The sequence below is a fragment of the Gymnoscopelus microlampas genome (genome assembly GCF_963454915.1).
Source record: "Gymnoscopelus microlampas genome assembly, chromosome: 5".
Classification (NCBI taxonomy): Eukaryota; Metazoa; Chordata; class Actinopteri; order Myctophiformes; family Myctophidae; genus Gymnoscopelus; species Gymnoscopelus microlampas.
In genome coordinates, this window is record NC_139942.1 from 15,964,973 (window position 1) to 15,990,788 (window position 25,816).

The 25,816-nt window shown below is 43.1% G+C and overlaps 2 protein-coding genes across 3 annotated transcripts in view; one reads left to right on the forward strand and one right to left on the reverse strand.

Moving 5' to 3' along the window:
- Window positions 1-439: 439 nt before the first annotated feature.
- On the forward strand, window positions 440-2,854 carry sft2d3 (SFT2 domain containing 3). 2 transcript variants are annotated; one of them, XM_084058502.1, is made up of 2 exons: window positions 440-661; window positions 2,342-2,854. In XM_084058502.1, the coding sequence occupies exons 1-2, from the start codon at window positions 490-492 to the stop codon at window positions 2,845-2,847; spliced, it is 678 nt and encodes a 225-aa protein (XP_083914628.1). In that variant the 5' UTR covers window positions 440-489; the 3' UTR covers window positions 2,848-2,854. The 2 variants fall into 2 exon arrangements, with proteins under 2 accessions (XP_083914628.1, XP_083914629.1); XM_084058503.1 differs by having other exon boundaries at window positions 2,345-2,854.
- A 3,293-nt stretch (window positions 2,855-6,147) lies between these two features.
- Window positions 6,148-25,816, reverse strand: part of wdr33 (WD repeat domain 33) — a 35,637-nt gene continuing 15,968 nt past the window's right edge. Inside the window, exons 8-21 of the mRNA XM_084056764.1 lie at window positions 24,998-25,124; window positions 23,154-23,308; window positions 21,970-22,048; window positions 21,203-21,313; window positions 20,960-21,054; window positions 20,265-20,351; window positions 18,516-18,655; window positions 17,544-17,702; window positions 16,506-17,303; window positions 16,015-16,072; window positions 14,667-15,114; window positions 10,286-10,497; window positions 9,250-9,480; window positions 6,148-8,355 (exon numbers count right to left, since the gene is read on the reverse strand). Of these exons, the coding sequence (XP_083912890.1) occupies window positions 8,204-8,355; window positions 9,250-9,480; window positions 10,286-10,497; window positions 14,667-15,114; window positions 16,015-16,072; window positions 16,506-17,303; window positions 17,544-17,702; window positions 18,516-18,655; window positions 20,265-20,351; window positions 20,960-21,054; window positions 21,203-21,313; window positions 21,970-22,048; window positions 23,154-23,308; window positions 24,998-25,124 (2,852 nt within the window). The 3' untranslated portion in view covers window positions 6,148-8,203. The remainder of the gene's footprint in view (window positions 8,356-9,249; window positions 9,481-10,285; window positions 10,498-14,666; window positions 15,115-16,014; window positions 16,073-16,505; window positions 17,304-17,543; window positions 17,703-18,515; window positions 18,656-20,264; window positions 20,352-20,959; window positions 21,055-21,202; window positions 21,314-21,969; window positions 22,049-23,153; window positions 23,309-24,997; window positions 25,125-25,816) is intronic.

The window sequence follows — 25,816 nt, forward strand, 5'->3', positions numbered from 1 at the left end:
CTTGTACTTCCACAACAACAACCAGTGTTGCCATGTTCGCTTATTATAAGCACTTTGGGCTTGTTTTTCTGTAAAGTTGCTTGTAAAAATTGGTAGTTGCGGTTTTTTGGGATTGTTTCTAAAGCGTACTTGCTTAGGATGGTTCCATAATTATTTTTTAAACCAGTGGTTCTCATATATTTTCATGAAAATGTTTTGTGCCCATGGGAGCATTGGTGTTGTTAGAATGTTGTGTTTCAAACATACTCCAAATATTCCACATTTTATTGCAAGAGTTTTTTAACATTTTCAAATTTCTCATGTGGCCTAGACTAGGCCACAGCTACTAGGCGGCCCTAGATGCTTCTTTTGGGCTTGTTTTCCTAGACCGGGGTTGCTTGTTTCTTTCACAGAATCTGGCAACCCCGACAACAACCGGAAGAGCAGATTTGTCAACAAACGCCAGCTGGCTGGTTTTGGTTCAGGTTGGACTCGATCACCACCACCACCATGGCGGACTTGAACCGAGACCTCCAGGCCTACCTGGCCCAGTCTAAAGGCGGCGGCGGGGGGGCCAAGACCATCTCCCAGTCCGGCTCCTCCAGCAGCATGTCCATAGACATGAAGGACAGCGATCACCCGGTGCCCGGCAGCTGGTTCGGGAGGTGGTCGAGCCGAGGAGGTATAGGCCTGTCACAATTATTACACGATCGCCTATAATCGCAATTATTTAAGATTAATCGCAATATTTGTTTTTCATAATCGTTATAATCGTCATCATTTCCATGTTAAAAATGTTCATGTATTTTCCAAACCAAAATGCAAAATAGTGGAAATAGCACATCTACAAGATATTTCCACTATTAATGTTTATTTTTTAAGTATTAAGTCATTAAATATGTGTTATTTGTCATATCTGCCCTTTTTGTTTGCGAAGCCTTAATAGCCAAACAGAAATGTCATTTTGATTCATAATGTTCCAATAATGTTGGAGCCGCAAACAACTCATAGATACTATTTTGAATATCTGGAATCTAGAGTTGCAATGCCAACCCTTGACAGCCCAGACATTCAAACAGAAAAGTCCGATCGGATATTATTAAACTCACCAACATTGCAGCTGTACGGAAAGCTTGTATGATCCTCTTTCTATCAGCAGTTTTTGTTTCTTAACAATCCATCTTAGACATGTTATGAAGCCGTAGACCTGAAGCCGATTCTGTATCAGTGGTGCTCAAACTTTTCATGCCCCCCAAAATGACATGTATTTGGCTGCCGTCCCCCGTTTCAAAATATGTTGTTCCAGGGAACCCCATGAAGCAAAGATTTGAGTTAAAAATGTTGGCTTTAAAAGATATTTTCACACATTTTCACAATTTTTCTAAAATAGCAGATGTACAAGCTCATAGTGCCGCGCTATGAGCTTGTAGATCTGCTATTTTTGAATAGCCAAAGTGTAAAATAATGATTTTTAGCTCAAATTAAAAAAAAATGACACATGCGTTCCAGGTCTTAATGGGTTAATAGAAAAATAATCACCTGCACAGAATTTGACTGAAAGTAGCTCATAACATGTCTACGGTGGATTTTTATGAAACAAAAACTTTGCAGATAGAGGATAATTCAAGCTTTCCTACAATCAGATACAAATCAGACTTTTCTGTTCGGATGTATTGAAAATTAAAAATAGAATCTAAGAGTTGCTTGCGGCTAATATCCGCCCTGTGCACTTTTTTGTTTGTTTACAAAGCTAAACAGAAATGTAATTTTTATTCATAATGTTCAACCACAGAAACACAATTAAAGGTAGGGTAAGAGTTATTTTTTGGTTCAAACAAAAAGTATTTTGTTAAAAAGTTAAAATACTATATTCTGATAGTAATCATTGCTATAGAGTGTTTTTTCAGTAACAGGAGTCTCCCTGTCTCTCCAGCTCTAATAAACAGAAAATACATTTTTCGGTAGGTGTCAAAATCTCAGCCAATCAGGATAAAGTACCAATTTTTAAGCTTAATTTGTATAGTGTTCCAGTTCCAATTTTGTCTGCTCATTTCTTAGTGTCATCACTTCCAATTTCACTTGTTTAATCTGTATCCTGACTGATTGAGTTCTCTTTTGGATAAAATTGGAAATGAAACTGAAACTGAAACGAAAATGCATTTTATGTTTAATAAAGAGGTGGAGAGACAAGGGGACTCCTAATACTGAAAAAACACTCTATAGCAATGAGTACTATCATAATATAGAGCTATTTAACACTTATTTTAACCAAAGCAAATCACGTACCCTACCTTTGAATCGTTAATCGCAATTGTTTGAGCAACGATTAATCGTAACATAAAATGTCATAACCGTTCCCTAGGAGGAGGAGGTTCGGCGGCGCAGAGCTCATCCAGCTACTCCTGGCCGTGGTCTGCGGAGCCGGACCCGTGTCTGCCGGGCATGAGCCGCCGCCAGCGGCTGGTGGCGTTCGGCGTGTGCATCTGCTTCTCGGCGCTGTGCTTCGGACTGTCGGCGCTCTACGCACCGCTGCTGCTGCTCTACGCGCGCAAGTTCGCCCTGCTGTGGTCGCTGGGCTCGCTGTTCGCCATCGTGGGCGCCGCGGTGCTCCGGGGACCCAGCAGGATGATAGGCTTCCCGACGCCCGGCGCCGCCGTGTACACGTGCTCGCTGGGCGGCACGCTGTACGCGGCGCTCAGCCTCCACAGCACCGTGCTCACCGCCCTGGGGGCCATGGTGCAGGTGGCGGTCATCGCCGGGTACGTGGTGTCCCTGCTGCCCGGCGGGAGCGCCGGCATCAAGTTCATGGGAGGACTGGCAGCGTCCGCCATCAAAAGGACTGTGACTGGGAAAACCATGCCCATCTGAGTGTTGTTGTTGTTGTTGGGTGCCATCTGGTTCCATGTGTACACTCAGCAGCCATATTGTGGAGAAATTCACAGGTGTTGCCAATGATGCTAATGAAAGCTCTGTTCCATTCTGGTCAGTCAGGGTGCTGATATTGTGCATGTTGTTCTCACTGGAAACACTTTGCTACACCAGTGGGTCTAAACTTGTGGTCCAGGGACCCTCATGGTTCCTTGAGGGGGTTCCAAATGGACCCTTGCGGGTGTGTAACTCTGAGAGTGTACAAATGGAACCGTAAGGGTCCATTTGGTTCCATTTGTACACTCTCAGAGTTATGGGGTTTGTGGAAATTAAAACGTCTGAGAACTACTGTGCTACACTAAATCGAACAGAGCCTTCATTAGTATCATTGGTTACACCTGTGAAGGAAGTGATAATATGCCTGCTGTGCATAGAGCCTATTGAATTAAAGATGCGATCCAGAACTTATTTTAATGAATGATACGTTATTTTAACCAATCTGTATGGTAATGTTAATACAAACTAGCACATCTGCAGTGGTTGTAGGTGGTGGTATGCCTCCTTGCCTACTCCTGTGTCAAGTAGGACACCTACTGGTTGACGAGCAGTACTGCCTGAAGCTCACAAGCGCAACATCTCTCCGAAGTTGTCTCCCACGCAGGAGACGGCCAGGGTTTCAATTCTGGGTAGGACATGACACTTACGGATTGCAGCTTTAACAATGATGATTCTGTGTAGATGGGACGGATACCCATCTAGAGATGTGCAGGACAGACTTCAATGTGAAAAAGACATTTCCAAAGTGCTCTGTTGTTCTGATTCTGAAAATGGACCAAACAACCTTCTTGGTTTTTATTTTTACAAACGTTGACAAAAACTTAACTGTAAATTCCAGTCTGTAAAAATGTGAAGCTAATGTTTTTTTTGTTGCTTTTCTCTAATGTAATTTTCATCAATAAAATGTTCTCGCGATGACAGATATTGAGTCACTAAAAGCTGTGGGAGAGATGTTGTTTGATCTGTGTGGGGATGAGTTGAGGTGAAGTGGGTCATATTACAATTTGAGGAATGCACCATCTCAAAATGTCCAACTCTTCCATCATACACCTACAGGAACATTCCAGGGAGTGGGACAAGTGAATATTTGTTTTATTACATCTACTGAAAGGTGCTGTGGTTCTGACACTTGAGCTCTTTATACTGGTGGATGCTTGTGATTTCTGCTTTCTAGGCATTTAAGCTTTTTCTAGTGGTAGACTCAGTGTTAGTCTGTCTGGATAACGGTGACAGCTAAATCCATATAATTTGATGGTTTCATGATTAATGTCTCATTGTCTTCCCAGTCTGTTGTAATCTCATTCACCATAATAGTTCCAAATTAGATACTGCTCAAACAATGTGACATTTGTGGTATTGTGCAGAGACGGAAATGCCATCATATAGAATGCACAGTATGTTACGTACGGCAAGGTTTGAGCTTTCCTCGAGCAGGCAATTTTATTTGTAGGCCTGATATTCCAGTATTCCATTTCTGAGTGAGTTTTTCCCTTTAAATAAAATGGCAGCATCTTACAACATGGATATTGTAACAGCTGTGATGGTGTGGAGAGGCTGATATGTCAGGTTAAGGTTAGTCTTGCGCAGACCGACCAGAGATCTGTTTACTGATTTGAAAAATAATTGGCATCAAGGTACAGTAGGAATAGAAATGGTGGAAACAATTCAGCATCACAGAACCAATGCAAATACTTTAGGGCAGTCCTTTTTCAGTGGCTGTTCCAACGCATCTATCGAATTTAGATGTCACCAGATGTATCAGTAGGCGGCAATCTGATCGTCTGGATATGCGAGACTAGGAGAATGTCAATCACTTAAACCTGATGGCAAGATGAAAATAGGCGATCTACAAGCTCACAATGTGTCTTGATGCAACACGTTGAGCTTGAAATTCTATTTTCACTGCGCGACAGTGACCTAAAATAGCCTGCCTAAAATAGGGACGCCAGGGTTAATATGGTAAACGGTAATGGTCACATCAGTTTTTTCTCTGGATTAAGAGTTCCTTTTGGTGCCACGTGTTTTAATGCAGGCTGCTGTGGAGTTTTCTTGAGGTTAAGTTTGAACATTCCCAACTGTCTCCGACTAGAAACCAATGAACCATTATATGTAAAGCTGACTAAAAGATACTACATACCAAAGTGACCATTAAATAGTGACGATCCACTTTACTGAACTGAGATGGACCTTCAATTGTGGGATAGGATTGAACCGTAGTTCAAGAAAGCCTGCACATCCGCCTTAGTGCTGTTGATGGCTCAACAAGTCAACTAACTGAGCAAGTTCAAATCCACACAACGGCATACTGCTCCACAGTATTTAAAGGGATATTTCACTTTCAAAAAAACTTTTTGTGATTGTATCGTCTACTCAGGCTTTTGTGAGCCCCGCAGACAGTTTTTAAGTTACTTGAATCAATATTTAGAAATTAGATATTCATTTTATCAGACACGCCCCCTTCCTATACAAACCCATTGTAACTACAAACTCCATTTTCAACATGTTAGATTCATCAAAAACACCCATCCTTGGTTCACCCGTCTCCTACCGCCCCCCTAATACGCGAGGGGGCCGTGTTTTTTCAATTACTTTTTTCATTTATTTTTAATATTTTTTTTGGAAAATTCAAAAAATAAAATACAATAAAAAAATAAAATAAAATAAATGAAAAAAAATCTCGGAAAAACACGGCCCCCTCACGCATTAGGATGGCAGGCTGAGTCACCAGAAACAAGAACGGGTGTTTTTGATGAATCTAACATGGTTAAAATGGAGTTTGAAGTTACAATGGGTTTGTATAGGAAGGGGGCGTGTCTGATAAAATGAAAATCAAATATCTAAATACTGAATCGAGTAACTCAAAAACTGTCTGGGGGGCTCACAAAGGCCTGAGTAGATGATAAAATCACCAAAAGTTTTTCTGAAAGTGAAATATCCCTTTAAGGTGCAAAAACTGACCAAACAATATTTTGACTTTCAGACGGGGGTTGACATGTTGCTCCAACGAGCAACATGTTATGTGGATTTTTCCTTCAGTTTCTGGACCACATCAGTACCTTACAGTCAGTAATACTGGGCTAGGATTGGACCATACCAGTTCTAATGTACTGACGGTACCTTCAGTCACCCTCTGTTTTCCATCCATTCTCTCCCAATTAAAGAAACCCAGGGTATGTTAACCCACTATGAACAATAGGAACATCAGGCAGTAAAAACACACAAAAGAACAACTGGAGACAATCCTTTGGTAAACTTTGCACAAATTCTATTATAGTTTCATACAAAAAGAAATTGACAAAAAAACAACAATCTCATGACAAACTGTACATCTAGAAACAAAAGGAAAGGCCTCTCCTGAACCTGAGAGGTACCCGGCTATGAGACAGTGATGCTTCTCTCCATTATTTTGACATTAAAAATTAACTTAAATGGAGCTCTGAGGACTTGAGAGGGTGAGTGTGTGTGTGTGTGAGACACATTCAAAGTCCCATTCTGTTTTTCTTGTTGGCGTCAGGACCCAAAAACATGGCCAGTACTTTTACTGGGACACTAGAGAAGAGAACTCTGGGACATGGGGGAGTGTACATTCTGTGACAACACCAGACCACGGTTTCCCCAGTTACAAATGTGCCGTGATCAGTTGAGGTCTGTGGTTTCACAGAACGTTGTCCAGTTTGGATAAATGCAGGCGCAGCCATTTCATTCCACTGAAGGAGAGGCAACACTCGCATATACTGTATACACATCTCTGATGCTCTTCATTCCGGAAACAGCAGATCTACAAGCTCACAGTATGTCGCGATGCAGGGCTTGTAGATCGGCTATTTTTTGGTGCGCGATACTGTCGTACAGTGAAGTATAAAGGAGGCTTTTACAATTGCGTCAGTGCAAGTAAACAAGGAAAGACGAGACCTGATTTCACTTTGGTTTCTTCCGAAAGAATATTTTAGCATTACTTTTTGTACATTTGAAGCTGCTAACTTTGGGAAATATTCCAATTTATTTATGTATGTATTACCTTATTTTGAACCTTCCCAGCTCTGAGCCCAGACGTTGCAGAGGAATCCTAAATGTAGCAATGTACAGTACATGATCTATTTCTATACGGTGGTGGGACCCACGTCAGGTAAAAATGACCTCAAGCCACCTACCACATAATTGATCATCTGGGACGGGCAGAAACCTATGTATTTCATCTTTTTATATATTTTATTATTATTTTTATTATAATTTTATTTATCTTTGTCGTATGACAGTGTGTCACAAAAGTAATCACAAGTGCCCATCTTCAAGCTTGAAAGTGCTCGAGTCTTGTCACTAAATAATAAGGTTTCTACCCGACAGCTTCAAAATGTTGATTCTTGCCTGGGAGGTTTGTCTCCTACTTTATCAGTCACTTTCACATGTAAGCAATAGTCAGTTGGTGGTTTCACTTGGGCTGCAATCTTATAAAAAATCTCATTGGCTGATAACGTTGTGCAAGTCACAGATGAGTTGTAGGGTGTTTCCAGCCCTGTACACAAAGTAGCATGTTTAGGTCTCCTATTCTAAACGTCCAGGTGTCAAAGTAGAATAGTGAAGTTGCCGGGTGAATTTGGAGATGAACTGTCCTCCTGTCTGGTATGAAGTTAAGTTACATCCATAATAGTGACTAACCCCCACAAACTCAACTCACTTAACAGCCAATAGGTCATTTGTTATCTCCCCTGTCAACCATAAACACCCCCCCAACCAACCATCATGACCAATCAGGGATAGCCAGAGTTCCGTGGGCGGGAATTGTCGTCGTGATTAGACACAAACGTGAATGGAACAGTTTGTCTGGAGGGCTGTATAACAGTGGTTCTCAAAGTGGGCTCCAGGGACTCTCAGGGTTCTTTTTACAGGTCTGTAAACTCTGAGAGTTTACAAATGGAACCGAATGGACCCGAATTGAGGGTCCATTCGGTTCCATTAGTACACTCTCAGAGTTATGGGGGTCCTTGAAATTAAAAAAGGTTTGAGAACCACTGTTGTAGAAGCGCAAACGTGTACAGTATATCTCTCCTCTTCATTCGATCCCCTCTGTCTCTTCGCACACCTCCCTACTATCATGTTCAATCCCAAGGCCACCGCCTGCCAGGGGCCTGGTCTGACACGGCCCAGCAGGGCATGGCATGGAAAGGTTGTGTGGCTGTGTTGGTCCTTGGCGTCGTCACGTAGCGTGTGGTTTTGATGTTCCAGGGATGGGCGTGGAGGAGAGAGGAGGTGGCAGGATGAGGGAGAGAGGAGGAGGTACAGCGCGGAGAGTCTTTCCTCATCATTGCCGCCCCCGCCCCCCCCTCGGGGGCCCGCCTCTAGATCCTCCTCGAGGTCCTCCTCGAGGTCCTCCCCCTCCCGGCCCCCAGCCCCCCCGCCCTCCGCGACCCGAGGGCCCGCCGTAGCCCCCGTCATCTCTCTGTGCTGGACGACCTAGACACATATGAGAGAAAGAGAGAGAGAAACAGCCGGAGACAAGACAGTTGTTTTACATCTCTGATTCCACAGCAATTTGACACTAGTGCTCTGTTTACTAAACAATGAATAATAACAATACATATAATTTATAATGCACTTTACATTTGAAACAAATCTCAACGTGCATACAAAAACATTTGCATAAAACATCACAAAACTAAAAAGATGTCTAATAACATTAAAATCACATGAGGGCATAAAGCCTAGGATACAAAACAGAAAAATACGCTTTGTTAAAAATGTAGGTATTTAGTCCTCAATTAGCACAACATGTAAAATGATGATTTATCATCGTATTAAATGTATGTTACCGCTGTTCTACGTGCAGCCAACCAGTTAAAGAGGTTACTATGTAAAGGCTTTTAGCTTTGCTGAAATATCTGAGACCATTAGGGTTTATGGAAGATGCTTCTGAACCATTTGAAATACTGTTTAATCTTATGATACATTTAATATCTGTTATTACTCTAGCGCTCAACTTTATCAGCCACATGCTTTAGGGTTATGCCTGATTTATACTTGGTTGTGTGTGCCATGTATTGCACTGACAACAGCGATCTGCAAGCTCACAACGCATCACAGCGCGATGCGCTGTCAGCTCGTAGATCTGCTATTTTAGAAAGAAATGTAAACTGTTTGAAAAACGTAGAATCATTTTGCATTTTTTAACACAAATCTTCTCCTCTGGGGGTCCCTGGCACAAAACGTTTTCAGATGGGGGTCCAAGGCCAAATACATATCCATTTGGGGGTCCTTGGCACAAAAACGCCTGAGAACTACTGATTTAGAAGGCATTTGTAGAATGGGCCTCAGGTCTTAATGGGTTGAACCATGTGAAACAGTTTGTACCTCCTCCTCCTCCTCCTCCACCTCCACCTCCTCCTCCTCCTCCTCCGTCAGACCCTGCTCCAGGGGACTCTCTGTCTCGGGGGTCTCCTCCGGTGCCAGGTCCTTCGTGCCAGGGACGTTTGCGGGGGGGCAGGGATGCCATGTCCATGCCCTGCAGGGACGACGGGCGCTCCCGGCTGGCCGGGGACGAACCGTCATGCATCTGTTGGTTGTCTCTGTACCCCTCATGACCTGAGCGGGAGACACACACAAACACACACACACACACACACACACACACACACACACACACACACACACACAGGTCGTCAGGGACTCACTCTTATCCAGAGCGACTTACAATAAGCAAGTTAATACACACTGTACATCAAATGCAAAGAGACAGTGTAGTTCCTCTCAGTAAACTAGGATCACAGGCAAACCAAGAACCTAGCAGTCTAAACGAAATACTAACAAATAACTGCTATCGAAACTTTAACCTTGTTTGTGGTCAAGAAAAGGCGAGTCAAAGTAACAAAAACATTAGAACAAATCACCAAGGTAAGCCTGCATGGTCGTCATAACTCGGTCAAGCGCTACAGGCTGAGGAGGAGTCTGAAGGGGTGAGTTTTCAGATAACTATTACAGCCCATGGTTCTCGGGTAACTATAACTAATCGGGTAACTATTCAACCCAAGATTCAACATCATTTTAACCCATTCAAACCGGGAAAGTATATGTGTAATTTTAGATTTTAAACACTTTAACCATTATTTTAAACTTTGGCTATTCAAAAATAACAGATATACAAAGCTTGCAGATCTGCTTTTTCTTGAAAATGTGTGCACATCTTTGAATATATATATTTATTTTTTAAAACATTTTTAACTCAAATCTTTGCTTCTGAGGATCCCTGAAACAAAATATTTTGAGATGGGGGTCCGCGGCCAAATGCATATCATTTTGGGGGCCCTTGACATAAAAAAAGTTGGGGTCCAAGTTGATATCGGCCTCAGGTCTTTTTGAGTTAATGCAAAGCCGTCTACGTCACCAACACCACCTCTTGTCTCACCTCCTCCGCCGCCTCCTCCTCTGGGAGGACCTCCTCCACGGCCTCGGCCCCGTCCGCTGTTGTCCCATCCTCCTCCTCCTCCTCCTCCTCCTCCTCGGCCCATGTCGTCGGAGCCGTCGAAGTTCTCCTCCTGGCTCCCGTACTCATCATTGTTGTAACCTCTCCCCCCAGAACGCCCAGGACCGCCACCTCGGTACCTGAAGTCAGGATACAGTGAACCGAAGTGAAAACCGAACCAGGACTACCCCATATTTAAAACACGTGTGTTAAAAACATAATATACAACTATATATTTGCGTTATGGGAGCCAATATATTTCAAGGACCAAATAGATGTACATTTGGGCAATTTTGAGTGGATTTTGGCCTTTTGGAGATTGAATTAAGGAGAAACCTCTGAAAGGAGGTGCAGTTAGTAACGTTATGAATGAAATCATGCAAGTTAGTAGCTCGCTAGTGTGAAAGGAGATAAACTCTAGAGGTGACAAGCCTGTAGGACATTAACGTCCCAATTCCATACTTTACACTGTCGAGTCCTGCTTTGCGTGCTGCGGATGGGAACGAGCAGTAAAAATAACAACCGGATGTAGTGTGTCTGAAGCATGGAGTCAACAAATGAGGTAGAAAAAGAGCTCCAAGCAGTTCATTACAATGGAAAAGCAAAACAAAACAAGGAGACAAGTCTGACACGCTGTTCCAGCTATGAATCAACCCTCCCTTCTGCTGTGTGTTGCATCGTGAGACAATATTGTCAATTTTTCCACAACACAATTTAGATCCAGCGATTTAGGTCCGTCAGTGTACACCACAACAGAGACTTGGGTTCGATTCCTAGCAGCGGTGACTCTGACATGGCCAGGCATGGGGTGGGGTTGGCACAGCACACATGGGAAAATGGCAATGACATATTTGGGAGGAAAATGAAAATGGCCAAAGTTGTTTAACTATAAATAGGGCTATTTTTAAGTATACTATATTTTATATCCGTTTTCTACATTCTCAAAACACTGATAGAATTAGTAATATGGAATTGGGACAGTGGCCGACACCAAGGCCCAGCCAGCGACGCTGACTGGCTGATTAGTGTGTGACTGTGACACCCACATGTCATCAGAGTCGTGGCCGTGGCCATGTCTCGGAGGAAGTCTGTCTCTGTGTCTGGGGTCGTGTTCCTCTCCTGGACCTCCATAACTATCATACTCATACCTGTCACACGTACATATACACACACACACACACACACACACACACACGCACGGCACGCACGCACGCACGCACCACCCAGAAGGATGTTAAGTTTTAGAAGTTGAAAAGTCACAGATTGCTTACTTTCTGGACCGAGCTGCAAAGTCTGAAATGATTTCAGATAGTTTTCTTTGGTTTGGTTCTACAGTAAGCTTCTGTTTAGTCTGCGACTTCAATCACAGACGCAACAGATAAAGATGATCTACAATATTTTGGAATTATTTCCTGGTAGCTATAGTAACACAAGGTGCAATGTTCAACGTCAATTTAAGAGTTGTAGCTTTGCAGCTTGGCCAGAAGGAAAAGAGCAGTTATGTTGTTTGACAGAGTTTCATCAAACAGTCGCTAAACCAGACACCTAGCAAAGATGTTAGTAAGCAGGTTAATGTAAGCAGCAGGAAGAATTAATAAGCAAACGTTTCATCCCATAAACAAACTAGAGAGGTGAGCTGCATAAAACAAGGACGTGAGGCTCTTACACAGAACCACACAGGAGCTCTGCAAGGACAGAGATTTGGGTGGAATAATGTGGCGTCGTTGAGATGAGTTAAAATTGCAACAACAAAAAAAAACAATTAAAAAGCAAAAACAGCAGCTCTACAAGCTCACAGCCGCGTGACATCGCAGTGTGAGCTTATTGATCGGCTATATGTGAGCGGGTCCAGTGCTTTAGGCATCAAGTAGGCATTTTTCATTTTTCATTTTATTATAGATTGTTGAAGTACAGAATATAAGCTTTCATATGATGTATCATTCATTGAAATTGGAACACATTTGAAGAAGATGTGACCATTTTAATCTTGTTATCTATAATAGTCCAAACTGAGATAATCCCTCCTAAAGAATTTCCACTTCTAGCACCTCTCAGCTCCAGGTAATGGGCGTGAACAATGGGTAATTTATTCAACCTAGCCACTCCTCTAATCACTCCCCCATTGACACCTTTCAGTCAGCTGTCCACCATATAGAAATTTGATGCAACACAATTACATTTTTTTAAAGGTATTTTTACTTTACTGGAGTATTTCCAATACTTTAACTTCTACTCCACTACAGATCAGAGGAAAATATTGTACTTTTACTCCACTACAATCATTTTAAACTTGAGTTACTAGTTACTTTGCAGATATAAATTATTACATTATAAAACATACATTAACCACTTTAGCCCTATTTTATACATAGTCTATTTGAAAATAGCTGATCTACAAGCTCACAATGCGCATTGCGACGCGTTGTGAGCTTGTAGATCAGCTATTTTCAAACATTTTAGTACTTATACTTTAGGTACTTTAAGTACATTTTGATACCAAGACTTTAATACTTTTACTTTGATTGAACTCAAGTAACATTTTGAGCACTTTTACTTGTAACAGAGTATTTTTATATTGTGGTATTGCTACCACCGTGTGCTTCTTCCACCACTAAATTTGACCCACTGGTATTGACTACAGTCGAGGGTTACCTATTAATAATGAAGACACGACCGGCTAGGTCCTGGATTAACTCCAACCTGGTGTTTGCACTCTCCATTTACAACCCGTACATCTACATAAACGTTCAGATTTCAAATATAAAGTGCTTATCTCATGGCCACGGATGTTACCATTAACTTCGGGTGGGTTTAAGTACCCGTATCTTCCATATTGTTCAATAAAAAGCATTTTAATCCGATCGGCGGCCATTTTCTCATAGAGTTATAACGTATCAGGAGTGCAATACACCCCCCAACCAATATGGCCGCGTAGTTGAAAAACAACGGACAATGGCCATCAATCGGATCAAAATGCTTTTTATTGAACAATACGGAAGATACGGGTACTTATGAGGGCCCTTACATAATTATAACACCCGTGGCCATGAGATAAGCACTTTATATTTTAAATCTGAACGTTTATGTTGATGTACGAGTTGTAAATGGAGAAATGCAAACACCAACTGTACGTTCAGCCATGACGCTTGACCGCGAGCTAACAATGCTAAGCTCCTAGCCTAGCTCGTTATTCCACCGTTGTTTTGTCCACATCTTCAGTGAAATACTTCAATACGAACGTCGAGCGGCCTGTTGTTTAGCTGGGGCTGCCCTCAGAGCTGCTGTGTTCGCCACAATGTTATTATTGATAATAGAACTACATTCTGTCCCGAAAAAGACTAACGCAATACTGGCCGTTTCGGCGCTTCCCACCGTGGTGAAGTTAGTTTCAGCCTCAGGTTGAATATTCACCCAGTGGCTATTACTCCAGTAAAGTAAAAAATACCTCAAAATTGTACTTAAGTACAATACTTGAGTAAATGTACTTAAGTTACGTTACACCACCACAGAGAGGAGTGATACTGATGGGCGGGGATTAGGCTTGTGACCGGAGAACAATGGGCCAACAACCAACCAAAACCACTCACATGCTAATGTTGTCCCTGCAAGTTAAAACCACTCTCCGCCCCCAAAAGACCGACAGAAACACACAGAAACACTCCTGTTTTTGTAATGTAATTTAAACCACTTAATGATTCTAAAACGCCTATCTTTTGGACTATAAACCTTCTTCAACATTCGAACTGTGTTAATATGAAAAAAAACGAAAATCACAAAAAAAAAAAAAAAGTTTAAAAGCTATTTTCTAGTCTTTGTCAATGGGCGACATGATGCCCTAAACACCAGACCTGCTCACATATTCACTGTGTGACACCATCGTACAGCAAAGTATAAAAGACATAGCCCGTCTTCAGAAGATGAGGAAGATGTTCTTTTCATACAATGTGAAAACCTGAAACAAGTTCCTATGCTACACACGAGAGCTGGGCAAAATATATCTATACCATACTGTCATCGTGATATGAGACTAGATATCGTATGGGATTCAGGATATTGTAATATCGTGATATGGCAAAAACAGTGAAAACGGCAGATATACAAGCTTGTTTGATAACGTGTTGCAACAAGTCAGAGCTTGTAGATGAGCTGTTTTGCTATTTTTTCACAGTGTCGAAAAGGAAACGCATATTTTCATCAACACGATATTATCTGCACAATATCCGAAGACGAATGCTGTATTTGCCCAGCCCTGCTACACACATATTCATGTAAGACCTCGGTGCTCGTGACGGGTCAAAAACCAGCTCACCTATCATCCCTGTGCCCTCGGAAATCTCCTCCGTCACGTGGGAACCTCTCCTCAGAGCCCCAGTTCCCTCCTCCTCCTCCACCTCCTCCACCACCTCCTCCACCACCACCACCGCCTCGGTGTCCTCCTCCTCCTCCTCCTCCCTGGTATCCCTGACCAGGCCCCTGCCTCCAGTTCTCCTCTCCGCCTCCTCCACCTCCTCCCCCTCCTCCTCCTCCTCCTCCTCCCCTGCCGTGGAAGTCCTGTCCCCCGTCAAAGTCCTGGGGCCCGCGACGGCCCTGCTGCTGGTTGTCTCCCCAGTAGTTCCCCGAGTTCCCCTGGTCTCCCCCGGGACCACCGCCGCCGCCACCACCGCCGGGTCCTCCCGGGCCCCCCCCGCTGGGTGGTCCCTGGCGGTCGGGAGGCGGAGGCCCCATGTGATGATTGGGCGGAGGCCCTCGAGAATCTCCTTGAGATGGTTAAAAAACAGACAGACGGAGGCACGAGGTTAAAGACAGCGGAAACCGGTTTCATATCCTCTATCGGGGGGTTCTCAAAGTGGGGTCTGGGGATCCCCCAAGGGGGGCCTTGACGGGGCAATGACGGGGTTCCCGGGGGTCCCCAGCAAAATGAGGAACAGTTTAAACCAGGGGTCTTCCACAGGGGGTCCGTGACCTCAGAGTTACTACAGGGGGGCCACCAAATCTTTGTGTGATAGGATTTTTATGTTTTACATTAACCACTTGAACCCTAGCATCCCTATTCTGAGGAGAACTTTAGCCAAAAATAGCAGATCTACAAGCTCACAACGCCTCGCGCTGCGTGGCGTTGTGAGCTTGTAGATCGGCTATGTTTGGCAAAGAGATATAGGTGTAGAGGGAAAACAAGAGCAGACTAAGTTAAAAAAAAAAAAAGTTTGTCTGAAACACAACTTTATAAAATACAGAGGGGGTCCCTGCTTCATCTCTCTCAGCTAGGGGGGTCCTTAGCCTGAAAACGTTGAAGACCCCTGGTTTAAACACTTCATTTAACACGTCATTTATAAGCTCACAATGTGTCGCATCACAGCGCTATTTTTGAATTATTTTACAACAAATGTTCTCTTATGTGGGTCCCTGGCACAACATCTTTTCAGATGGGTGTCCGCAGCCAAATACATCAATCTGGGGGTGACAAATGTTTGATAACGTTTGATAACCAGTGCTCTACATTGTAGTGTGTGGTGGTGAGGCACTTATTTAAACAACACCGACCATATTCAAGCCTTCTCGATACCACAATGCAATCAAACAGGTGTTATCGTGGAACAATGCGCGTCGCCATATGGTTGTGTGAACAGGAAGCTGACCTAGAACCCTCGTTTCCTTACCTTTTCCATTGGGTCCCTGCTGTCCCATACCGTGCATCATGGGTCCAGAGTTTTGGCCCTGCAACAAACAATAGTCTGTGAGCTACGGGGTACACCTGCCCTGTCCCAGTCTGTCCTATTACTGCTATATGTAATACAAAAGTATGAATACATTGTGTGATTAGGTGCTTTATGATCTTATGCTGGGGGCGGGGGCTGTTAAGATTTGTTGTGTAAGAAATATGGGGCATTAAAGTTAAGAAACGTAGAAAACATTTCAGATAGCATTTTTTTTTAATTGGGTATTTCAGCACAAAGAACATGGCGTTCTGTGCAAATGCACATGCATGTGTGTGATATTGATGCATCCCGTTTTACACAGAAATGTGTTTTACAGCACTTCAAAATACATATGGGGAATGAACGATCTGAAGTGACTAATTAAGTATACTTTGAACATAAAATGACGTCAATGTCAATACTTGTTTATTTTTGTAACGCACGTAACACACCTGATTGTGCATGTATGAAGGACCCCCCTGCATATTACCAGGAGGGCCCTGCATGTTTCCTGGGGGTCCCTGCATATTTCCTGGGGGTCCCTGCATGTTTCCTGGGGGTCCCTGCATGTTTCCTGGTGGCCCCTGCATGTTTCCTGGTGGCCCCTGCATGTTTCCTGGCGGCCCCTGCATATTACCCGGGGGCCCTTGCATGTTGCCTGGGGGCCCATGCATCCCTCCCGGCGGTGGCCCCTGCATGTTTCCCATCCCGTAATTGTTCGGCATGTTGCCATGTGTCCTGGGAGGGGGTCCCATCATGCCTCCTTGCATCGGCCCCTGAGGGCCCATCATGTTCCCTTGAGGGGGCATCATGCCGCCCTGGGGAGGCGGCCCCTGAGGATCTCGGGGGCCCATCCCTCGCGGTGGGGGCCCCATCATCCCACCGGGCCCCTGCATTCCCCTGGGCCCCGGGGCCATGCCATGAGGGCCCATGTTCCGAGGACCCGGGTGTCTCTGCATTCCCTGGGGAGGTCCGTGCATGTCTGGCGGGCCCATCATACCCTGCGGGGGCCCTTGGTGAGGCGGCGGGGGACCTGACGGAGGGCCCATCTGTCCCGGGGGCATGAAGGGGGGCTGCATGCCGCCAGGGCCCATAGGAGGGCCGCCCATGTTGGGGGGCATGTTTGGAGGGAAGCCCTGGGGAGGGGGCCCCATACCTCCGGGCCCCGGGAATGGAGGCATGGGCCCCTGACCCGGTGGAGCGCCCATATTGTTGTCTGGGTTCTGGTTCATACGCTCCATCTTCATTTGCTGCAGAATCAACACAAGATATATTATTTATCAATAGGTCAAAATATAGAACCACTACAATATATGTTTTGGTGAATATTCTACTACTTTCCAGTTAATGATGTGGTCAATTAATTATTGAGGTTAACCACATTAAACATGGCGTCCCTAAGTTGGGCATGTCATTTTACATGTTGTCTTTTAATTGCGTGGTGAATGTAAACATTAAATGACTATGAGTGAGCAGGCAGAGGTGCTGACCTCCAGCAGCATGGGGTTGGTGTACTGCAGAGATGCCATCTCCTGCTCCATCTCCGCCTGCGTCCTCTTCTTTCCATCCACCTTCTGCTCCACCTTAATCCGCTCTTTGGGCAGCTCACCACCAGGGGGCATAGCAGGAACCTTATTATCAGCCCAGGCCTGGAATGAAGGAGAGAGTGAGTTATTAAAGGGGTATTCTTTAAATTTTCCTTGTTTGTTTAGATTGCTGCCGAACTCATCGTACGTACTTGGTAGCAACTGTTTGCTGCTACAATTTTGATGAATAAAACCAAAATAATTGCACTCTTACTGTATGCACTCATATACATGGTGTTATAATAACAATCATGAATTTTGTGTTCTGGTGGGGCAAGTAAATACACAACCAAAACGATCACTAAATCACCCAAAATGTGTTAATTTCCGGGGATACTGGTGTCTGTAATGAAAATATTTCAATTCATCCGTGTCTTGTGTTCGTGCTGGTCTTAGGTCTTGAGGCGAACTTAGCAGCTACTTGCATCAGACTTCACTTCTGTGTTTTGCATCAGCAAAGAACGAGCGGTAGAAAGGGAGAATTACTAACACGCTCGCTCTAAACATACAGAACAATTTAAAAAGGTTTTTTTCACATGCCATGTTATGTTATACACACACAACGAAACAGATTCTGATGTCTGACATCTTCTTTAACCACAGGAACCTTTGCATCCCTATTCTGGGCATGTCATAATAGATTAACATTGGCTAAAAATATGGGGACAAAACTTTCGCTGAAAATAGCCGATCTATATGCTCAGAACACGTTGCGAGCATGTAGATGGGCTATTTTCAGCAAAGAGACGTGCTGTAGAGGGAAAAAAGGAAGGGGCCAAGAACAGACCCCAGTCAATTAAGTATGGGGTTTAAGTGGTACATTTGATGAATGGAAACCTTGAACGTGTGCGTTTGGTCTGTATCTTGTGGTCCTACCTGTTGGAACTGAGCAGGGATTGGTTTGGCGTAGGGGACCTTCTTCTGGGGGACCTTCTTCATGTCTTTGGACATGACCTCCTCCATGCCCCAGTCCAGACCCGGGATGGACATCTCTACCTCAGGAGCCACGTCTTTACCTGGACACACCATCATCATTTATGCACTCGTTCAGACTTCAATATAACTCCATGGAACATACCGAATATTGGTATAACTGTGTGACACATTTAACACCAAAGATGCATCACTTTGAAAAATGCAATGTGTCATACGTCACTTAAATGCAGAGTACAGAAACAACTGCAGTATCATTAGAGATGCACCAATTTTCAATTTCTATCCGATCCGATATATTAATTTGGATATTACCCGATACTTACAGTAGGCTACATAGCAAAAATTTTATAAATACCAAAAAAATGCATTACCTTTCAATTAAAGCCATTTATTAATTGTTGGATAGGCTTCAATTCAAATAACAGAGTGCAGTCAGTGCAACTCTTTTAAATACTTCAAATAACAAAAGTTAAAACTATCAATCAAGTGCCTACAGTGCAAATACATACAACTGACAAATACAAAAAAGTGGCAACAAGGAAACCACACCAGTGGCTTGTTTTAACAAATGAACAAGTGCCTGGCAGTGCAAACTGCAAATACTTAACTGGCAAATACAAAAAAAGTGGCAACTCCTTATTTGTTTTTACTGCAACAACAGTATGAAACAAACAAATACACTATCATCAAAATAATATAGTCTACCAACAAATAATAAAACCCCTGTGCATAGCTGCTTATTAAAATTGTATTCATCAGAAAATAAATAAAATACTATAGGCCTGTTTGAATGCAGCAGCAACCACTGCAAACAAGGAGACCACATCTCTCATTGTGTAGTTTCACTACTGACATCTGGTCCTCTGACGTTAGCCCAATGTCGCTAATCAGTCTCACTGTACATTGGATGAGTGCGGAGAATTATGCTTTTAACAGCGCGGTGCTGCAGGTGAAAGAGTGCAGCAGGGGCTCACACACCAGCGATTTGATTAAAACCACAATGAAGGAAGATCCCGCTGGCTAAAGTACATGCTGCCCGGTTGATAGTTTGGGCTGCTTGGCAGTTTGGCACACACACTGCAGCTAGTTGTTCGCGAGGGGATTCTCTCCCAGCGCAGTGTACATGATACCCTCGCTAATGCAAGGAGAATAGTGACTCATTTCAAACATTCTCAAGTTGCACAGTCCCGCTTTGAAGACATTCAAACAGAGCTAAAGCAGGACACAAAATGTCTTCAGCAAGACGTTCAGACAAGGTGGAACAGCTCGCTGATACAAAGCCTACTGGAACACGATGAAACACTTTGTCCACCCCTCGGAACACGAAAAAAAGTTTGCTGGATAAGACTGTGGTATCGTTTTATTTAATAATAATTTGCTAAAACGTTTGATTATGGGCTTACTACAATTGCGTGATTATATTATATATTTATAAACCAGAGACTTTTTTTTTGTAATTTTTTTTTTTATCGGAACGTGGATCGGTTACGTCATGTCCTATGTCCGATACATGAATTAAGTCATATCGGAAACCCGATACCGATACGGTATCGGCACATCTCTAATTAGAATGTGTTTGGTAACAGAGGACCGAATCACGTCATGTAACCAGTGCTGGTGTGTGTGTGTGTGTGTGTGTGTGTGTGTGTGTGTGTGTGTGTGTGTGTGTGTGTGTGTACAATCACTCACCACTCTGTTCTTGTTCCATGGCCACCTTGAGCTGTTCAGGTATTCCCATACCAGGGATGGAGGCCATGCTGTTAGGCTCCATGTCATCTAAAAACACACACACACACACACACACACACACATCAAAATATAAAACATAGACAAGACAAAATGTCATCTTTAAATGCCATCTAAATCACTCAGCAAAGAAATACATTTATAATAACAATGAGTAAAGTAATGGAGCATCATCAATATCCATGATGATGCTAAGAGACAAAGAGATGACCTTTGATGTGAATGCCTGTCATCTTTGTATATAACATTAGAAATGAAGGTTATGCTGTTACATTGGCTCATTTATGTATACATTTACACACATATACTAGTGATAATTAAAACAAATGTATACAATATAACTTGGAATTATATCGGGATTATACGTTGAATTTCAGAGTAATACTGAATCGATGCACTTTGATTTGTGAGTTATTCTCCTAAAATATATTGGTTTATTATAAAAGTAAGTATAAACATGGGCTTGTCTGTATGCCACACAAGTGAAGTGAACTCTCCATACCAATACTAGTGATAGCATAATACTATAATATTTGCAGTAATAATACAACTGATTATCCTCATATAATACCGGTATTAAATGATGCTAGTATTATATTCTCATCTCTCTATATCTACACCAACTGAAGAGAACTCACCATATTCCACACCATCCTCTGACATTCCCGGCAGAAGGTTCAGGTTGTATCTGTCCCTCATTTTGTCTCCTGGGCGGTTCCTGGTCCAGAATTTACTACAAACACACAAGTTTTGTTGCGTATCGTCAGAGAGTTTATAACTAGTAAGACCAAGACTGCCATGTCTTGGAGGATTTGATTGGACTAGACTAGATGTGAAACAGGTACATCTATAGTTCTGTGATGTGTTGGATGCTGCCCTACCTGGTGTGGTCGTTGGATCCGGAACACAGGATGTGACCCAAAGGATGCCAGGCTAAACTCCAGATCATTCCCTCATGAGCCATCTCCATACCACCAACTTCCTTCTCCACCCTGCAGATAAAGTCAGTACACAACTAAATATATCACCTCCTCCTTCTCCACCCTGAAGATAGTCAGTGCACACCTAAAAATATCACCTCCTTCTCGATCTACAAGCTCACATGTAGTTACTCAATTCTGATACATTCTTCACACCTACAAAATGCTAATTTAATACTTTTCAATATTTTCAACGTCTGTACATTTGTCTTTTTCTCTGGTATTATAGTGTATATGCCTACTCCACGCTTACTTCAGAGCACAGTGCACTCCGTTTGTCGCTCTATGAAGTAATTTTGCTGAGGTTTTCTCAACTTTGACGCCGCCTTTGCAGTCTCGCCGTCCCAACACTGTGGGAAAAGCGTCGTACGCTCGTCTCCATAGACTTTGCATTGAAACTCGACATATGCTCAACGTGCCAGCGTTGCGATGTGAATTCGGTCTAAGGGAGTTCATGTCTTAGCTGACATGGTTATGACTCGGTGTAATCAAGTTTGTACATTTTTTTTTGTCATATTTTGTTCAGCCAGTTCAGGTCCCAGTGTAACAATGAATAGAGACAAGATTCCAGCCTGAATTGGCCATCTAGCAACATGTTTGTGAGACGTCATTCACAGTACACAACTATACATTTCATGACACTTTTGTTATAATGTTGCTATAGTTACCCTGTATGCCAGAATAGTAGAGATCCATCAGAGCCTCCACTAGCAAACAGACCTTCATGGATGGGATGCCACGCTACAGCTAGAGGAAAGACCACACAACATGATCATGCAACTATTACCAATATTACTATAAATGCTGCATATAAAAATATATATATTTTGTTATAATGCATAGTGTCATGCTGGAAACAGGAGGAGAAAGTACTGGCATACTCCCACTAATGGAATTGCAAAGTCCTCTACAGCACTTTTGGGTCCTGGCTTAAACATTTTCATATCAAGGACCCCAGGTTGATGCAATAAGCCCCATACAGTACCACCATTTGAAATGATTTTGTGCCAGGTACCCCCGTAAGAGATCATCATCCGTTTTTACGCCCGGAGACCCCTGTCCAGGACAGTCTTGAGGAGCCATGGCTAAGATCTGAACCCACTTGATGATTTTTGTTATTACATTAGATTTAGTATAGAATGCTACGCCTGCCTATACTAACAGTCGAGAGAGTGAAGCCTGAAGATCTGAATAGTCTTTCTCAAGGGCAATACACGCTCCTTCCGACTTCCAAACCTTTCTTTCGGAAAGGGAGGTTATATGACTACAAATTGATGTCATTCAGAACTTCTGATGGGCGGTCTCAGAACTGGTCTCAGAACTCATGCAGCCCCAGATGTCCTGACTCTACGAACTAGTTCGGAAAGCCTGTCCGAACCAGAAGTTTTTCAGACGTCAGAAGGAGCACGTATTTATATCGCCTTTATATCGTTGTTGTCGCGCAGAAACCTCTTATCTCCATATTGAATTTGTTTTTTGGAAATTAATACCGTACTTGATCATACTACAGCGTCACACAAAAGCATCACAAGTAGCAGATCCACAAGCTCAAAATGTGGTGCAAAGCGACGTGTTTTGAGCTTGTAGATCTGCTACTTTTGAATTTGAATCCTGAAAAGTACGTTTCGGACACATGAGGTTTCCACCCCGACAGAGACGATATGTTCTCTCATCTTCTAGCCGGCAAAATGTTACCGTTCCTCATTTTGTTGGGGACCCCCTGGAACTCCCTCAAGGACCCCTGCCGGTCGCCGATCCCCACTTTGAGAACAACTCTCATTCAAAATAACAAATAAGTATGGAAAATAAATATCAAAAAGAATTAAGACCACACAGCATCATGATGGCTGACCTGTGGCCTCCTTCTTGTGCCCTCTGAACACCTGCAGCTCCTCCTTCAGGTTGCGGATGTCGAACAGTTTACACAGGTGGTCACGTGACGCCGTCAGCAGCCAGTTACCGTTCAGGTTCCATTTCACCTCCATCACTGTGTTTTTGTGAGCGTGGCTAAAGGGAGAGAGAGGGGGGCAATGGAGGGTGGAGGGGCAAAGAAAGAGGGAGAGTGAGTTCTCATGGAATATTAATCGGCTCTATTCACAGCAGCCATATTGTGAAGACATTCACAGGTGTTACCAATGATACTAATGAAGGCTCTGTTCCATTCTGGTCAAACAGAGTCAGGGTGCTGATAGTGTGCATGTTGGCTCACTGGAAACACTGCTACACCAGTGGTTCTAAAGTTGGAGTCCAGGGACCCTCATGGGCTTCCAAATGGCCTGAGAGTGTACAAATGGAACCAAATGGACCCGTAAGGGTCCATTTGGTTCCATTTGTACACTCTCAGAGTTATGGGGGTCGTGGAAACCACTGTGCTACACTAAATGGAACATAGCCTTCATTAGTATCATTGGTAACACCTGGTAAGGAAGTGATAATATGGCTGCTGTGCATAGAGCCTATTGATATGGATTTTGCCACGGATCACTATTTGAAAAACGTTCGTGCAAGGGACCTCCATACGAAGTTTTGTCAAGACTTTTCAAAAATAGTCGATGTACAAGCTCACATCGCTTCTGTTCCTCATTTTGCTGGGGACCCCTTGGAAACCCCTTCAAGGACCTCAGGGGGTCCCGGACCCCACTTTGAGAACCACTGCTCTAGTGCCCATGGGTTGTTTTAGAACCTTAGTGAGCAAACGAGTCACCACTATATGTTATTAGTTTTAGATTTGTGTTTTACAGCTGTAATTTCTAAATATGTGGAATTCATGTTTTTTTTTCCATTGTTCTTAGTTTAGTTTTTAGCTGTTTTATCAACACCATGATGATGTTGAATGTATTGCATTTGCATTTTCTGGACAAAACAGTAAATGAGTTGAATTACTCAAGTGTAATTGTGAGAATAAATAAAAGCTTGAATGAATGAATCAGTCTGGGGGTGTTGTTCCCATAGCAACAGGGAACTTGTCTGGGTCTGAAACTTTCCACGTCTCCGGAACCATCACAGCTGATCTGTATGACCCGTTTAACTGAGGACTCAGTGTGCTGTATGATTTGTTCAGACAGTTTAAGGAACATTTCACCTTTTTTCAACATCATCTTCATATATGTTTTTTTTTTTTACAGATTTTATTGACGCAAGACCAATGTCTTCTATTTCAGCATGCCAATTGTCCTGGGAGAGAAAAGCTGTAGTTTCCATTAGCTTGGACTCCACACCGATGATGTCATTGGTGCACAGGGTTTGTGAACCGCCCACAACCCACCTCTGAGACACAGCGAGTGAGTAGACAGAAATTGTGGCATCTCATAATAATGAGCATTAGTGAGAAGATAAAGATTGACAATGTGCAAAGTGCTCCTTTAAGAGACGTGTCCAAGAAAGTAGCACCATTACAGACATCAACAATTCTGAGGAGACAGACAACATACTGAACGTAAAAGAATAAACTCGATCTGTCTCTGTCGGGCAGAAACCTCATGTCTCCAGATTTCAACTTTTCATGTTTTTTTTCGTCACTTAATGCCCTACTTCCTCGCACAAGAGTGCCAAGCACCATTTCTGACTATTTTTCGTACAATTTCCTGGAAAGTAACGGTTTTGAACATACAAGGTTTCCACCCGACAGCAACATAAATTGCAAGACACTCTGGATCAAAGTTAACCGTTTGCAGTCGCATGTTGACAGGAACTCACAGTGTAGCCAGGCTCTGTCCGGTCTTTGGGTCCCAGAACTTGATGGGCTGTTGGCTGTCTTTGCTCCCAGAGACCACCAGAGCCTTGGTGGGGTGCCAGTCCACGCACTTCACATCAGCTCCATGACCTGCAGAGGAAAAGTGTGTTTTAGGCACGCCAACGCTGGGGTGTGTGTGTGTGTGTGTGTGTCAGACAGAATGACCCCAAGAAATAATAATTTGTCAGGTAAAAAAAAAGAAAAGGTGCACACATGTTTCTAATCGTTATGAATTCCATATGCAAGTCTGTATTCAGTTGTAAGGAAGATGCATACGTCTGGCTGCATTGGCCCAGAACAGTGATTATAGGAGGTCAATCAATACATCCTACCACCAGGATTAGAGGATATATTTTACTTTTAAACAAACATTGAACATATGTGCAACATATACAGTAGACGTACAGTCCTAGACAAGGCATATTTCTGCAGCCATTCCAAAGGGAAAAAAAAAACACTCAACTATACTGTGACATTGTATAAAATTAACAACTCTGAATCTAGACCTACTGTATTCTTGACCTAGCAAAGCAACAGACAGTTAGGTACATGGAGCCTTAAGGGTCTGTAACTCTGAGTGTGTACAAATGAAACCAAATGGACCCCTGATTTGGTTCAATTTACACACGGTTACTGTAGATTAACACTGGGGATTTCACAGTGTAGATTGAGGTCTCAGGGATAAATAATTGTATCACATGGGGGTCCATAGCCTAATGCATAATAACTGGGGGGGTTCTTGAAATTATTATTTTTGGAGATACGGCCTAGATAAATAAAGC

What these genes read in the sequence shown, in the direction of transcription:
- sft2d3 (XM_084058502.1), top strand. Translation starts at nt 490, where the DNA reads ATGGCGGACTTGAACCGAGACCTCCAGGCCTACCTGGCCCAGTCTAAA. An exon ending in GAGGTGGTCGAGCCGAGGAG is followed by an intron (nt 662 to 2,341) that starts GTATAGGCCTGT and finishes ACCGTTCCCTAG; the next exon opens with GAGGAGGAGGTTCGGCGGCG.